General features: G+C 50.2%; 4 protein-coding genes across 4 annotated transcripts; 2 read left to right on the top strand and 2 right to left on the bottom strand.

Moving 5' to 3' along the window:
• Positions 1–2,997, bottom strand: POX_h09526 (Pheromone-regulated membrane protein 10; the record flags this gene model as incomplete). The annotated part of the gene is made up of 3 exons (XM_050118279.1): positions 1–2,275; positions 2,834–2,871; positions 2,956–2,997. 3 exons carry the CDS (start codon positions 2,995–2,997, stop codon positions 1–3), a joined length of 2,355 nt encoding a protein of 784 aa, XP_049965066.1.
• A 2,813-nt stretch (positions 2,998–5,810) lies between these two features.
• Positions 5,811–6,112, top strand: POX_h09525 (uncharacterized protein; the record flags this gene model as incomplete). Its single annotated transcript, XM_050118278.1, has 2 exons — positions 5,811–5,897; positions 5,975–6,112. 2 exons carry the CDS (start codon positions 5,811–5,813, stop codon positions 6,110–6,112), a joined length of 225 nt encoding a protein of 74 aa, XP_049965065.1.
• A 3,306-nt stretch (positions 6,113–9,418) lies between these two features.
• POX_h09524 (uncharacterized protein) lies at positions 9,419–10,881 on the top strand (the record flags this gene model as incomplete). Its single annotated transcript, XM_050118277.1, has 3 exons — positions 9,419–10,498; positions 10,687–10,735; positions 10,799–10,881. The coding sequence occupies 3 exons, from the start codon at positions 9,419–9,421 to the stop codon at positions 10,879–10,881; spliced, it is 1,212 nt and encodes a 403-aa protein (XP_049965064.1).
• A 1,771-nt stretch (positions 10,882–12,652) lies between these two features.
• POX_h09523 (uncharacterized protein) lies at positions 12,653–15,474 on the bottom strand (the record flags this gene model as incomplete). Its single annotated transcript, XM_050118276.1, has 3 exons — positions 12,653–12,768; positions 12,906–13,383; positions 13,513–15,474. The coding sequence occupies 3 exons, from the start codon at positions 15,472–15,474 to the stop codon at positions 12,653–12,655; spliced, it is 2,556 nt and encodes an 851-aa protein (XP_049965063.1).
• Between the last annotated feature and the right edge of the window lie 434 nt (positions 15,475–15,908).

The following is a 15,908-nucleotide window of genomic DNA, read 5'->3' as shown; positions in this document are numbered from 1 at the left end:
TTACAGACTGAAAATACCACTCCTCTTCTTTCCATGCGGATACACAATCAATGCAGAGACAAATAGACCCACCGAGATACCGATCGCGGTCTGGATCATTCCGTATCCCAAGCCCAGTAGGTTACTCCCGCTCGTGCTACTGTTCGTATTGTTCACATTGCCGCTCTTTACGGCCTCGGAATATTGCAATCCACTCAAGATGGAGCCACTGCTGGCCAATCCTGACGGGACAAGCGTGAAGATGCCCGGGATGATGGCTGCCGCCGCGTGGCCATGCCAAATACGCGAGTACAGATTAGCCAGCAGGCCAATGGTGAATGCTCCGACGGTGTTGGCGACCTGGTTCGCACCCAGCTTCTTGGTGGAGAAGTAGTTGGTGACGTAGCCACACACGCCCATGATGACGGTGACCGGGAGTTGTTTGAATTTGGCTTGATTGATGAGCGCAGCGAAAAGACAGAAGAGGGCAACAAAGGGGAAGTGTTGAATGTATTCGTTGCCCCAGACAGCCGTGGCGTTGGGGCAGGTCGAGTCTGCAGTGGCGTTGTTGTCTATGAGACCGTAGATGGTCGTGCCGACAGTGACACCGTAGCCGAGGAAGAGAGAGTAGATGAGCGTGAAAACCATGCGGATGGATCCCGCGTTCATCTGATGACTTTGCAGCTCGAGGGAGGATGAGAGGACAGCGAACCCGGGGAGAATCATGGCGATGGAGGATTGAGCCATGGCGGCGAAACAGAACACACGCTCGCCGTTGTGGCTGATACTGCCAAAGGCACGGGCGAGGAAGGAGGTGAGGATGGCGGCAGAGACTTCAAGTACGTTGGTGTAAGTGGATGATGTGGGAGCAAGAATGTGTTGCATAAATCCGACCAAAGACCCGAGGACGAAAATGATAGGCAAGTCGATGGGTCGAGCAGAAAAGGCGTAGGGACCCACAGCGACACTCGCAAGACCCGTGAGGAGGATAAGAATCCAACGATTGTATCGGGGCTTCCGTTGCATAATCGCATCCAGTTGTCCAGTGGCATCCTCCACACTGATCACGTCGTGCACAACATTCTTGTAGACGTTGTGGGTTTCGGCAAGCCGTGAGAGATCTAGACCCTGCACCACACGGATGATCTTTACTTCAGCAGTCCGAGTCAACGGATCGTCAAATGACATGAACATGCAGCCGGGAATGTACAGAAATTGCGCGTTCACGTCGAGCACATTGGAGGTCATGACCATGTATTCTTCCAGGCGGTGGGTAGGTGCACCGTACTTCATCAGCGCACGGCAGAGCTGCATGATGTATTGCTGACGGGCCAACATGGCGGCAATGTGCACCGTCAATTTGACTTCCTTGGCACTCCTTCGTTTCTGCTTGCGTCTCTCTTTTGCGGTCATGGGTGGAGGACCCTGGGCACCGGGAACACCCACTCGGCCCATGCCCATCGAGGCAGAGATGAGCGAGGAGGTGTAATGGTGACCGCCCGACTTTTGGGCCAAATTTTCTTTGCTGTTGTTGGCGCTCTTGTACCATTTGACCTTTTCTTTCTTTCCTGTCGGGGTGCCTCCACCGGGGGTCACAGGCCCCGTGTTCGTTCCCGTAGCCGTTCCCATACCCATACTCCCGGGCGTCGCAGTACCAGGGGTCCCTGAGCCGAATTGTTTGGGTGGAAGAGTTTCCGTTTCGGGGTCAGAGGCGGCAGCCGTGGTGGCCACGCTCATTCGGCTCGCCGATTCCATATTATTGGCATACACACGAAGCAGATGCGATAGCAGGCCTCCGTTGAGAGGAGTAGATGCTCCACTCTCCCCGGGGGTGATGGCGCCGGGAGTACTTGCGCCAGACAGCCCTTCGCCAGCATCTTGACCTCGAACACCGCTTGACTGTCGCCGATGATGACGAAGTCCCAATTGCCGGAGCAAATGCTGTGCTTGGGAATTGTAATCGGTCCCCATCAGACGTTGCTCCTCGTCCACTGCAGTACGCGCTTCATAGCTTCGAATATCGTCGGTGGCCCCGTAGCACTCGGGGGACAAGCTTGCCCCCAGGTCGTCCGAGTCTCTTTCATGGGGCCGGCCAAGTGCCTCGGCAATCGTGCCTGCTCGTTCTCGGATGCGTTGGCTGACCGTCTTCCAACGATTGGGGATGGAAGTCGCGCTGGATTTCTCAATCACGTCATCTTGCGAGACTCGTGCGAGAGGAGAGTTTGGAGACTGCGCTGCGCCATGCTGGATGTCTGAGTGGTGTTCCTCCTCCACTTTCGGGATCGAGACCCCAAGCCTTGATCGGATTGGAGGTTAGGAGTTTCAGGGTTGTTCTCATCAAAATAGGACATTCGTGTCAGAGAGATGGCGGCAGGGAGGAGGCCTGCCGGAACAGAGCGGATCAATTGGGAGATAGATGACCTGCGTCAGAGCAAAGGTATCGATTATGTGAGTATTTCTGTCTGAGCTGAGCTGGGAGATGCCGGCGCTCGGTTGAAAATGACGAGGAAAGCAATCAAAATAAGATGGATGTCAGGCTCAGGTTCGATTATGATTAGATGCAAAGGAGTTTGGAAAGATGAAAAAGACAGGGGAAGAGTCCGCGCGGAGAAGATGCTTCTTTGTATCTACTTTTCAGGAGGATTGCCGACAGAGGGTCCAATTTTGTGATGTTGGCCAATCATAAATAGCGAATGCGGGGGATTCGTGGGTTGTAAAGTGGCCAGGTGGATCCCATTGACGAGTCATGTTTAGTCGGTGTTTTGCCGTTGGAGCCGAGGAGGCCTGGGTCACGTCAGAAAAAAAAGGAAAACTGGAAAAGAAGCCACTTTGCCTGTCACTCAATTATGAGTACCGTGTGAAGCAGCTCGGTTTCTCACCCGACGGAGGGAGCTGTGTGAGTCAAGTCTAGTTGTATTGTGAAGCTCACCGAAAAGGAGAGTGTATGTCGCACGGCAGGCTCATATCGTGCTATACCAGGGCCATGTCACCATCAATGTTGTGCCATTGGGCCGACATCATTGGAACGGGACCGGGGAACCAACCCCCATGGCCAGAGGATCTTGTACTATGCCCAAGATGACCTTTCGAGGAACTGTATAGTGGCATGCACACTAGACGTCATGCTCTATACTCAATCGACGATAACAAAATTGCGTGCATTTCATAAATAATCCCTGAACATACACGTCACTTCCCGTCATCCGGGACAGACGCAAGACTTGGGAACAAGTTGGCCCAACTGATCGCCCAAAGCTGACGCTAATTCGGCAGTGGACCGGAGCCTGAGAGCAGTTATATTCGAAACACAGCCACGAAGATACGGTGTATCAACGTGGATTATCAGAGCAATACATTCCCAAGTAACCTACTTCCAACGCGGATCTTTCGCCATCCAATGTCAATCATCGTGTCAACGCCCCTGCGTCCACTATATACGTAGATCATCACACATGTGAACTTTCATCATTCGTCACCGCCTCCAGGTCGCTCTCTCCACGTGGGTCAATCACGACTCGTCAGCATTAATTCATGACCCACATATGATTTGACATTCCATTGAGCCAGATACCGTCAATCCTCGAAAAAGGTCGAGTTGTGTAGAAGACGGAGAAAATGCGATGTCAAAGTTTGAACGTACAGTAGCCCCAAGCCACGGCCGGTGCCCTGCATATAGCGTGGTACTACGGTACATAGTAGTACTTGTACAGTCAAAATGTCAGAGAATCGAAACACGAACCATACATTCTATCCACAGCTCTTCCACTGGAAAGAGGGAAATCCCGAAAGAGCTTTGTTGTGGTCTAAGAACCAACAGCTCCAAGAAGAATTTTTCAAGTCCCATCTGAGAAAAATTTGAGAGGAACGTTCGCTATAATCTCTCCCATTACAATGTGGGTGAACTTTCTGCAGCGACTTGGACCGACCCGGGCGGGTGGCGGACTCGACCGCCGGTCAGGTGATGTTCTAGAACCCGCGATTTCTTTCTCTCACTTGACCATTCGAAATTCTCCTTCTGGCCCGTGCGCTGCTAATTTTAGACTCTTTAATCCCGATCAACGGGTAGTGCACCAACTTTATGTTCTTGCTGGGAAATTGGTCTGTTTTTTGAGGGTGAATTTTGCAATATGAATTGATCGATCTTTTCTAGATCGCAATGCGTTCTTGAACTATGTCTCTGGGGTATCTTGGAAACGAAGTTTCCCTAGTCATACTGTTAATTTGGCCCTCGATTGTAAGGGGTACATAATGCTATGCTTTTCAGCGCAATCCCTGAACACAGGAAGTTTTGTTTTAAGGATGCGGAACAAAGCTTAAGTGCAGAGCCTACTAAAAATGTAAGGGAAGGCGTGAAAAGGATGATCGAAATTGGAATTACGTTCAGAGCACGGTGGGTCCGCTGCTTCACGTGCAGCATTCAGTGTTGACCGAGGGTGGAAGGAGCAGCCTTGCTTGTTGAAGGAACATCTCAGAGGATCAGATATACGATGCAAGAGCATAGAGAGCAGTTGGATGTCTGTTCATTGGTTCATTACCTCATCGGGTTAAATGGCCTCTTTGAAAAAGTCCCGCACAGACTCTTCTGGGCTTTGCCAGTCGCTGGATATTCAATACAGCAAGGAAAGACCCTCCAATTCAAAACCACATCGATTGGAGGGGAAATGAATCAAAGTCAGTAGGCTTTCCAATAGCAGGATCCGTGGGCATGGTGTCTTCGGTAATGGTTTTGCTGACATCATTTTTCATTTGGCTGCGCGAGTACTTGTAGCTGGAAGCTTGTGGTTAGTAGGCGTGCACTATCAAGATGCGAATTGAAAATACTACATTTGAATTTTTGAATTCCATTTCCCAATTCTGTACGATTCAGATCCCAATTTCAGCAGCAAATTCCCAGGACATTGGGGATTTTATTCAAGATATTTGGGAAATGAGGCTGTTGGACTTTCAAAGCCCTTCTACTTTATGAGGATATCTTGATAATTGAACTCAATCCAGCCAGAGTTCACTATCCTTTCCACTAATCTTGAGGTTAAACAATTTTAAGAGTGTCACATGAAGGAGCTCAGGAAGTTTCTTGGAAGGGTGTGGAAGATCTTGGTCGATTCAGAGGCTGCAAATGACAGTTTTCAACATCATAGAAGTACATCGATCTTGTATTGATATCTACTTCCAATGAACAGATGCAGCCTGATCATGAGAGCTTCTCATCTCCAAAATCCAACCATCAAACTCGCATATTTTTCATTTTCCTGTAAGTTAATATTCTATTTCCTCTGTCATCTTCGTGTCGGACGGTAGGGTAATATAATACAATACACGTCCGAACCCGTACCACCATCTAGGCAATGTCCGCAATTCACCAGTTTTTGGTTCTGTCACCTTCCTGCATGAATCATTCCCCTGAAGACATTTCCAGTAAGTCTTCATGGAGATACTAAGATTGGTCTCACTTAGCACACGCTATGCCCCAGGAATCCTGCGCAGCGACGTCTCTTATTCTTAGTTTACTCCAAGGGGCACAGTCTCATCCGTGATTTCCCATCCAATATTTCAGAGTATATAGATGGCCTTTTCCTCGGCCGGAACCGATGATTGTCTTGTTGGGCGATTAGTGGATTTCTTCAATGGAAAATTTCACACACATTGTGGGTATAAGCGATTTTTAAAGGTCATTCGCCATCTTGCCGAAGAAAGAAAGAATGCACGCCCAGATGAAAATAGAATTATCAGTTTGTATATAAATCCTTCACAACCTGAACTCCCCCCCATCGGAATACATGGGCTCGATTCATTGAAGATACCTCAATAAAAGGTTGTATCGAAGTATAAGCATGTCACTCAAGCAGAGGATACCAAAGAAGAAACTCGGAATGGAAACCCTTCTCGGTATGATTGCAATTTCAAATCTTCCGTCTAAGGTAGAGACAGCACCATGCGAAAAACGGTGCCTGGCTTTCTAGCTTAGCTTGTTTGAAGATGGAGAAACTACAAAAAGACTGAGCTCTGCTACGCCTCGCAATCTCTTCGCACCTACACAGCGAATGCATCCCTCGTGACTACCTGGTCCGACCAGTCTGGGTTATTGTTCACAAGAGCGAGTCACAGGACAGTACGCTCCGGCAACAACCTGTAGTGTTATACGGGATTGCTCTATTAGTAGCCATGTACTAACAACGCGAAGAAAACTTGATAGCACGAGAGTAAAAATAATAATAAAAAATCCTTTGAATTTACTCATGCACCATTCAGACACCGAGGGCCAAAAGAGCTGCGCATTGAAGATTAAATTGGATCTCAAAGAAGAAGTAGGCTAGATGAAAATCATATGAATAGCTTTGTCTATTTCGGAATTTGATGGTTTTCGTTCACTGCGAGAAGGATGATGGGTGTTCCTGAGAGATGACAAAGAATACACGATTAAGATGAGATGACCCTCAGATATAGAAGGCGGGGGGGGGGGATGGATAAAGTAGACGAGTGGGTCTAAATGTAGCATGAGCTTACTGGCCATGTGATATGAGCCAAGGGTGGCAAGACTATTGAGCAAATATCTGGTTATCCCAATTAAAATTTACCTGACTGTCTTATCCAGTGCAATAAAGAGTGCCTCGATACAGGTTTTGCTGAATTTGAAACCGCGATACAATATGTAGAATCGGTTTCCAGGAACTGTTTGATCATAAGATTATCTCCATGCGCCAAGAGGCTTGAATAAGAAATAAAACTGTGAAAAGTTTGCGATAATCACCACAGAGCACGAGAACTATAATTGATGAAGTAACTTTGAATGCCCAGTTTCAGTTCTGCGTACACATTTGACAATTGAAGGGATCCAAGATGGATTCAGAGAGTGCCCGGTAGGGAGTTGAAAAGGCACTATTGGAGTACTCAGCGTCCAGTGCGTCGCTCTTAATCTCAGTTTTCCTAGCCTCCCTCTAGCTCGGGCAAGTCCTCCGCCACTACTGCGAAACTCCGCTGAGCCTTGGCTGTGGCTGTGTGCACGGCCATTTGAGAAAGTGGGGGATTCGAGTGATAGGCTGATAAGTTGCTCTTTGATGAGGGTCAGATGCTGGTCTGAGTTGGGCTTGAGCGGTGCAGCTATATGAATGCTCCATTCTGTGTCCAGACCTCGACACCTGACTTTGGGGGTTGGCAAATGCTAAGCCACGATCATGAGGATGGACGGATATTCAGTGTAGTTTTTTTTTCAGCCGCCTCAGCTTACTACAGTACCTTTCTTCTATCAGTTGTACTTTTCAGCCCCGTCCCGTCATGTGCTTTGGAGAAACTTTGTCTTGAATTTTTCTCTTTCGATTGGTGGGTGTATGCAGTCAGCTTATATATTCGCAGCACTGACTCCCGGTGGTTTGTTTCTAATATTCGTGTGTAATGGAAGATGGCGCTGAGAAGACATATTGCGCTGGTGTGACTCTCCAGTAGAGGGCATTTGTACCCAGCTCTTGATGGACCGAGGCGGTTTCATAATGTCGTGCATAATCGCCTGCTTCATGTGTGACTCCACTGTCCCAAGTCGGTCAGGTCTGTCACACTACTCATCGAGTCATCGAGGACTGCTGTGGGCCCGCGGATATCCGGTATACGGGTATAGTCAAGTCTCCATTATCCGCCATCGGTGGTAGTACTGTAGTATAGAGCTTACACAACCTGGAGCTAGGTCCTTTTCTCTGTCTGTCGCTGACTCTCTGAATTACCCGTAAATACTAATCGTCGACTCGTGAGATTCACCATCCGAATAGCGCTAGATGGTTCCGTATTTGGTGGTAGCTCAGCAACGCGTGACTGAGTGTAGAATGTGGAAGCTTCCCCACCCGGAACTTTCTACCCCTCACTTCCACTCCTCCCCTCATCTGTCACCGATTCGAGCGGGCGCTCATGCCAAGACAACACCGATAGCACCCAGAACATCGCTGCCTAACTCGCCCACGCTGTCTTTCACCATGTGGGAATTGTTTCTACTCCGATACCTCCAATCATACTTGAGGATGAGTAACCCCCTCTGCACTCAAGCAGGAATATACCCTTGTGCAGCTTTTACAAAGTCATGATTTGACCCGTCCTCTTTTTTGACCCGATATCCGACCAACGCACCGATGCATTATCCGCCAAGCGAGGTCAGTGTCTCACTTTCCGTCCCTCTCTCTCTCTGTCCCTCCCCACTCTACTATTGCCTATACTCAGACGAGAGTAGTCCGCGAGGTGAGGGGATTACTTCTACTTATAGGATGAGAGGACGAGGTCCAGGTACTGACCAGTGAACGCGCCTTGCCGTGCCTGGACCCCACGCGTGGTCCGGGCTGGACTCCGCACTGCGCCACACTTGGTCCGTGCTCCCTCCCAGTCAAGTTTCGCGCGAGCAACTTTGGAACTGTGACATTGAGACATGCTGCGAACGGAGAAGTCAGGTCCCCAGAATGACGATCGACCCAGTGCTCATGATGTAATCCTGCGGTGGCTGGCAGATCGAACCGTTGTCTCCGTTCTTCAGGAATCAGAGAGATCGTAGACGATCTGCCATCGATCGCTGTTTGACCGTTTGGCACCCAGAGGCCGCGTCTCCCAGCTCGTCTAGGTCCAATCGTCTCGCGCGGTGTTGCACGGACACTCCCAAGCTGCACCCAATCTCGAATGTGATGAGGTACAAGCGAACACACCTTTTTGGCACTGGTGACTGGAGTGGATCAACTAGTGCGCCTGCAAGTTCCGGCCAAGCTAGTCAAGGGGCATCGCATGGTATCCGAGGCTGCCCCCCTCTCCTTCAAGGAAGCTCGAGGCCGAGTGAAGGTGGGCGGGCGTGGTTGGACCAGACCTTGGACGGATGCCCCTCTTTCTGGACTTGAACTATCTTGAGAAAGTTCCGTGTCAAAGCTGACGGAGTAAAGCGATTATTAATTACATGGTGCGCATCTGAATTCATAGCTCGGGCCAGACTGGAGCTCGCGCATGCAAATAATTCGTTCACTGGGTCCTGGATTGAGACCTGGACCTGGATCCGGACCTGGATTTGAACCCAATCTGGACGGGGGACGCACATTGGACTCGTAACTCTCCGGTCATTTAGAGGATACACGGCGCACTCCCACCCGTCGAGATCGCGGACATTGATGCTCCATATCTTCCTACGCCTCTGCTCTTTCTCGACCTTCCCCTCTTCTTCCCTTTTCTTTCTCTCTCCATTGTCGTGACCCAGCCAGGCCTAACCTGCTCATTTGCACCCATTTCTGTCTCTCTTACTCTCTTCTCGATAATTCTTTTAGACAATCTACATCCCTGTCTGCGATACAAAGAATCCTCTCTCTTCCCCGTCAGGGGTGAAGCTCCTCATTCTACTTTTGTCCCGCCCAAGCGGATTCCACCTCCCCCCCCCCCCCCCCCCCCAGTCAAGGCTCCCCCATCTGCAGACTCTCGCGCATCTTCCATCATGCCTTCAGCGCTTCAAGCCCCCGACCATCCGATCGCCCTGCGTCGCACTCATCTTATTGCGCCGGGCCCGGATCGCCTCACCAACACCCCCACGACCCTCACCATCACCCGCACCAACACGCTCTCCGGCCGCGGTTTTATCATCCACCACCTCCGCATGCACGAGCCATACGACAGCCCCACCCGCCGCGCCCTCCTCTACACCGTCACCGGCAAGTTCTGGAGCGGCACCCAAGCGCGCGAAATTCGAGATGCCGCCGGCCGGCCTCTTCTCGAACTCCGTCGGAACTGGTGGCAGCGTGAATGGAGCGTCAAGCGTGCGGGGAGAGGGGGTGAGGGTGGCGCCGGTGATCGAGGCGGGGGTGGAAATAATAGTGAAGAGCTCATGGGTGCCGAAATGCGCTGGAGTACCGGTTCCAAGACAAAAATGGCGGTTCGGGTAAAGAATGCCTTGCTAGTCGGTGCCGGACCTGGTGCTGGTCGGCGATCCACCGGCGTGTACGGGGATTATCCTGGCGACGACGAGTTCCTGCGCAGCGAGTATTACCCCACGTACAACCACACGCGCACCGGCGGTCGTGGCGGGGCTCGTCGCTCGCAGTATCACCAATATAGACGGTGGGCCTCGCCGCCCCCGCCGTACACTGCGACCGCGACCGCAACGTCCAACCCAACTTCGAATCCCAGTAACGTTGCTGGCGGAGGCCAAGCGCTGCGTCGTCGACATTCCACCGACACGGTCAGCTCAAGGAGTACGCATCTGCCGTCGTATGCGTCTGCACATCGCCGATCCACGCATTCACTGCGCGAACTGCTCGAGGCCGTAGAACCCCCCGCCTTGCCGGCGCCGGCGACGAGTTTTGCGTATTCATTCCCACCGGCAAGACGGTATTCCGAGGCGGCGGTGGGGGAGAATGTGGACCTGCGAGTGGTGCAGATGAGCAATACGGTGGCGGCGGTGATGATGGGAGACAAGAAGATTGTCTCGATCCGGCGGGAAAAGAAGATGGATTTCAAACTGGGAGGGTTGATGGATCGGTGGGAGGTGGGCATTGCAGAGGGAGTGGATTTGTTGTTGGTAAGTGGAGTATTTTTTTTTCTCACCTTGTGCATGCGCATAATGAAGGAACGTTTCCCCTCGAATATATTCCTTTTACGCGTAGTATGGCATTAGCATCGAAGTGCCATGTCGATCGCGAGAGTCTTCAAGTGCTTGCCGAGATTGAACGTTGACTGACCGCTCTATTGTTTTTTTTGTATCAACAGGCCGTTAGTATTGTGTTGATTATGGCGGAATTCGTCCGACACGAATACCGTATGCGAATCAAATAAACGTCCATCGCGTTTTCACTAGAAGCTGTCTTTTGTGCGCTTCCAGATCGCGATCCTCCTAACAGCTCGCACGAAACCACGCACACCAAGGCGTTTCAAATCGAGGAGTCGAGTCCAAAACGAGGATGAATAACGAAGGAGATGAAATCGCGTTGCTTTTCTCTTGCTCGGATTTTTTCTTTTTCATTTTCTCCTCATTTCTTTTCTTTTTTTTGCTTTGCAAAGGACTACTTACATGCTCATGAGCATCTCTCTTCATCTTCTATCGAGCCTGCGTCGCAGGCCTTTGGAGGGCTGCGACCCTATTTGGGAGTTTTATTCTATCACATTTTCATTTCTTTTCTATCACTCTGTGATATTGACGCCTTTGATGATCATATGACCCGCTCTCTCTCTCTCTCTCTCTCTCTCTCTCTCTCTCTCTCTCTCTCTCTCTCTCTCTCTCTCTCTCTCTCTCTCTCTCTCCGTGATCGTTCCACCATTTTTCCTCTTTTTTTTTTCTTCCCTCCTTTTCTTCTTCTCCATGATGATGTTCTCACTCTCATTTTTTCTCTCACTGGCATTTCCCATATCTTCACTCTCCCTCCCGTTCGCCTATCTGCCCAAGTGACACTCAGACTAAACGGTTCTATCTCTGAATAGCAAATGCTATATTTGTCTACCCACTCGCCAGAATAAGCGCGAATATCGGAATGATATCTAGAAAAGATACCCCTTGCTCAATGAAACATGGAAAGGGATCAATGATCACATGATCATAGGAACATGGCACACCTACAGCACTCATACCTGTATCTCTTGCATCAGGATCCGGTATTAAGGAAAGTCTCTACCGGGTGCAAGGCGGATATACAGCGTCGGATCGTGGAATTATCTATCTAGGATGTTGATTATCGGAGGATCTCTGTAGATCTAAAAGGATGACAAGTTTTGAGAGTTAGGGCTAGCTCATAGGGAAGAACGTACTAAAGGAAGTGTTACCTGTTTTACTCGATCATGTGCCTAGCCTCTTCTTCTCTTCTTCTTCTTCTTCTTCTTCTTCTTCTTCTTCTTCTTCTTCTTCTTCTTCTTCTTCTTCTTCTTCTTCTTCTTCAATTCACACCAATCTTTCTCGTGCCTTTGTTTACCTAATCTCTTGACTTGAGCTGGGCGATTGAGACATCGACCTCCGACTTCCTATACATACTACACGGGAGTATATTTCCACTCGGCGACCTCCGCTCACAGTATCAACTTCACCGACACTAACCGCTTTGCGCACCCAACTATCAGTCACTCTCCCCGAACCGTATCTATATCGACTCATTTCACCCTAACCTAGACCCATAAAAGTCAATCAAAAAGAGGCCTTTTTTAGGTGACAATCTACACATATTTAATGAAATCTCATCCATGTACATTTGTAAGTGTGAGCTATCTCGGTTGGATAGAGAGTTGATTCAGGTGGATAGAGATTTAAGGTATATTGATGGATGGATGCAGTGCTAGGTGGGGATGTCAATACTGATCATAGGGATATATTGGGATCGGATGTGGATGGCATTTTGTTTTATTTGGGAACAGAGATGGGTGGATGGCCCGTTGGGGATCTGATGCCGGGTCCAGTGTGAAAATAATGCATAAGTTAAATCCACCTAACTTGTTCGGAGTAGGTGACCATTCATCCTGACATGTTGATTTCGAGTGACTCGAGAGGCGGGTTCAACTTTATTGCATGTATCGTTGATTACTTTTTCATAAATAAAAAAAATAGATAACTTAGCCCTATAGGCCGCTATAGCGCTACATGTAGGATACATGTTAGCTAGAATTAGGTAATGGATTCAAATTTAAACTATAAACTTTTCCCACTAATAGAGTTAGATATGAGATCAGCTCTCAACTCTCAAGTCCTCCCCACTCACGATGGAAAAATTGCATTCTCCTCACCATACACCATAAAATCCAAATCCGTCAAATTCCACACCTCCTCAAACCCAAACCCACCAAATGGTCCCATCCCCGACGAGTCCCCCGCTGGATGAAGCTGGTCAATCCCAGAAGTATTCAGGCCCGCCCGCGACCCATCTCCTCCTCCTACCGGGCCATTCCCCCAATTCTGGATCCACGATGATGAAGCCCATTCGAATCATGTCCGCCCCCCTCAGACGCACCGGGCCCACGCGGCTCGCCCGCGCGACGGGCAAGATGCTGGTTCTGGTGCGTACCCCTGTCATCGTCACACCGGGGCGAAGCAAATGCATAAGCTACCCTTTCACGTAACTGCACGCAGGTTTGCGTGAACGCAGGGCCAAATCCACGCTGTGAGAACCAGGCTTCTACGTATTCGGTGGCTGAGGCGAGAAGTTCCACGTCGGATCGGACAAGGCGGCTGGTTGGTTGACGAAGGGCGCCCAGGGCGAGAATGACGGCAGCGAGATAGGTGGGGGAGATGGAGAGGAGAGTGGATTTGAGACCGCGGTCTTCTAACTGGAGGGACTGGGTGACGATGGTTCGAGCGGCGTTGGCGCAGGTGATGGCGCCATCGAGAACACGTTTGAGGATGGGAAGTTGGGGACTGTGACGGTGGATTTCTTGGCTGATACTGTATTGGGGGAAGATGATGGATACTCGGAGAATGCTTAGTTGAGCCTAAAAGTGACCAAGTGAGAGGTAATAGTCAGAATTCGATGTTGCAAAAAGGGCGAATAGGGAATATAACCAAAAAAAAAAAAAATGCAAATCTGTATGATGATGAGAAGAATGGATGTGAAAACTCACATGATGGTATTGTTGAGACAAAAAAGTCGTTATGATGTGATGGTCTGGTCCCGCATGGCCGACCAAAGCTCTTCGAGGTTTCAAATCCTCTGGCAAGGAATTCTCCCATTCTGACAACTCCAGATCAAGCTGGGCCACCGCACCAAGCATCTCTGCGGATCCTCCCATGAATTTATGCGTGTAGAGACGGTGCGAAATATTGCCCATCAAGGTAGCGAGACCCACCCAGGCACGAAAGTACCGGTTTTGGTGAGCAGAGTCGGAAGAATCGTGGTCAGAAAGGACCTGCAGTGAGTCGTAACTTCGATCAATAATAGATGGCCGGCCACATTCTAATTGCATGAGCTTCTCCATCCCAAACAGTGACCACCACAGTCGTTCACGGAGACCTTCCGGTTCGGGACCAAGTGTGAAATAGTCTCCCGACATGTGTCTTTTCGCCGACTTGTGCAGCCCGATAGACTGGGCCATGCGGATAGCTTGACCGATTATGTGCCATGCTTGTCCATCCTTGGCTATGGCTCGGAGTCCAAGAGCGAGCAGAAAAAGAGCCTGTACGCTGGTAGTGTATGGCACAGCAACCAGGTGACCATGGAGGCTATGACTAGCCGTCAGATAGTCAAAACTTGCGTCTGAATCGTCTGATGTTTCACTCAGACCAAGCGATGTGATTGCATAAATAGAGACGAGAGTAGGAACGTGTGATAATGTGATACTCCCTGGCCACGCCTCTCGGGCTGTTTGCAAGAAAAATACGGTGTTTATGTCCGTCTCAAAGGCTTTTCGATCGAGAACGGGGTAGACTGGCCATATCCTGGCGAAGAAGATGTCGAGATAACTTTTCAATACCGTCTGGTCTGGTAGGTCGGGCATATGAGGGATAATGGGTAATGGAAACTCTTCCGTATGAAGCATGCCATGCTTAAAGAGGGGCGTGTCATGTTTGAATCCCAGTTGCGCCAGGTGCAGATCCACGAAATTGAAAAGACACTGCACACTGCTCGCACCAAGATGCTGAACACAGAGCTTCAAATCAGCATTTGCAACAAGGATGAGGACGATCTCAACGGGATACGCTAAGAATGCCCAAGAACTTACCTTGGTGCGTGGCCTAGAGACGTCGTCAGCACTATCCGCCTCGTCTGCAGAGTGCGTACCCCCATTTCCTGGCTCCTGTGGTTCCCCTTCTGTCTCGGGATTATCTACAATCTCCTGGCCATGGGTCTCCTCGTATGCCCTGCTTTGCCAGGAATAATGATCTTCTCCTAGTCGTTCACTCTGAGTCGTGCGCCATGAAGAATTGGCCGGGCTCACGGTAGAAACATTGGAGCCATTCACAGCAGGACTCTTCGAGCTTCCCCCTACGCTCGGCGACACGTAGTTCCCCGCCGAGGAAACGCCGCGAGTCAGCTCTGGCCAGGGTCCATTCACACCAGTAACAGCTGAGCCAGTGACAGCTCCAGATATTGGCATTGCCACCCCTACCGACATGGGTACTGGGGCCGGCGCTGTGGGATTCAGCACCGAATTGATTGAGCTCACTGAGACAGGGCCCACTTGGGCAGTCCCAGCAGGTAGAGCTCCTGTACTTGGCGACAGGGTTCTATCAGACGCCCTCCGAGCCCGTTTGTTTTGACCATGCCTCGAAGCCCGCCGACGCACAGCGGGATAATTGCCCGGCTTTCTGGGATCGGACGTTTCACAAACGTCGCCACGGAGACTGCAATTCCGGCACTTGGGATGCTGCGCGTCGCATCGAACCTTGCGTTTTCGACACTGATTACAAGCTAGAGCGAGCCGAATCGGCTTATCCGGTGGATCAAAAGAGTCGCTACCTGCGGATCCCCGTCCCTGGCCAGTGGCATTCTGCGCCGCGTCCGACTGAGTGAGTGAGTGCGTGTGGCTCTCAAGGGGCTTGGACATATCATTTGGACCGAAGTCAGCTGGGAAGGACGATGTCATGCATACGAACCGAGCTGGATGAACTTCGGAGAGATCATGTCGGCAGGAATAAGCTGTTCAATCATCCGCCCCCCCCACTTTCGGCTGATGTGGGAGCAAGGTCGCCCGTCCCGATGTGGTCGGGATTACGGTTGTACCATCTGCCGTTACGTTACATACATACTTCACGAATGAATAGCAATAGCCGGGTCATAAATCTGTATGTGCTGTAGAATGCCAGGCAAGTCAATAATGGTTCAAGACGATATGGATCGGGAGAAAAGGCGAACGAACAACTTGATGTGTCAACATAATCGCTTGCATGTTGTTTGCATCTGAAAGTTGACTTGAGGACAAGTGGCTTTCCATGCCTCGGTTGGAAGCACAAGCTGTAATTTCATTTACAGCGATACATTCCCATTTTGTCGGGTGCGTATGTCGCCCTTTGAGGCTTC

Source organism: Penicillium oxalicum, chromosome VIII, assembly GCF_001723175.1.
Source record: "Penicillium oxalicum strain HP7-1 chromosome VIII, whole genome shotgun sequence".
Lineage (NCBI taxonomy): Eukaryota > Fungi > Ascomycota > Eurotiomycetes > Eurotiales > Aspergillaceae > Penicillium > Penicillium oxalicum.
Note: the sequence above shows the minus strand (reverse complement) of the source record. Positions and strands in the feature narration are given on the sequence as shown.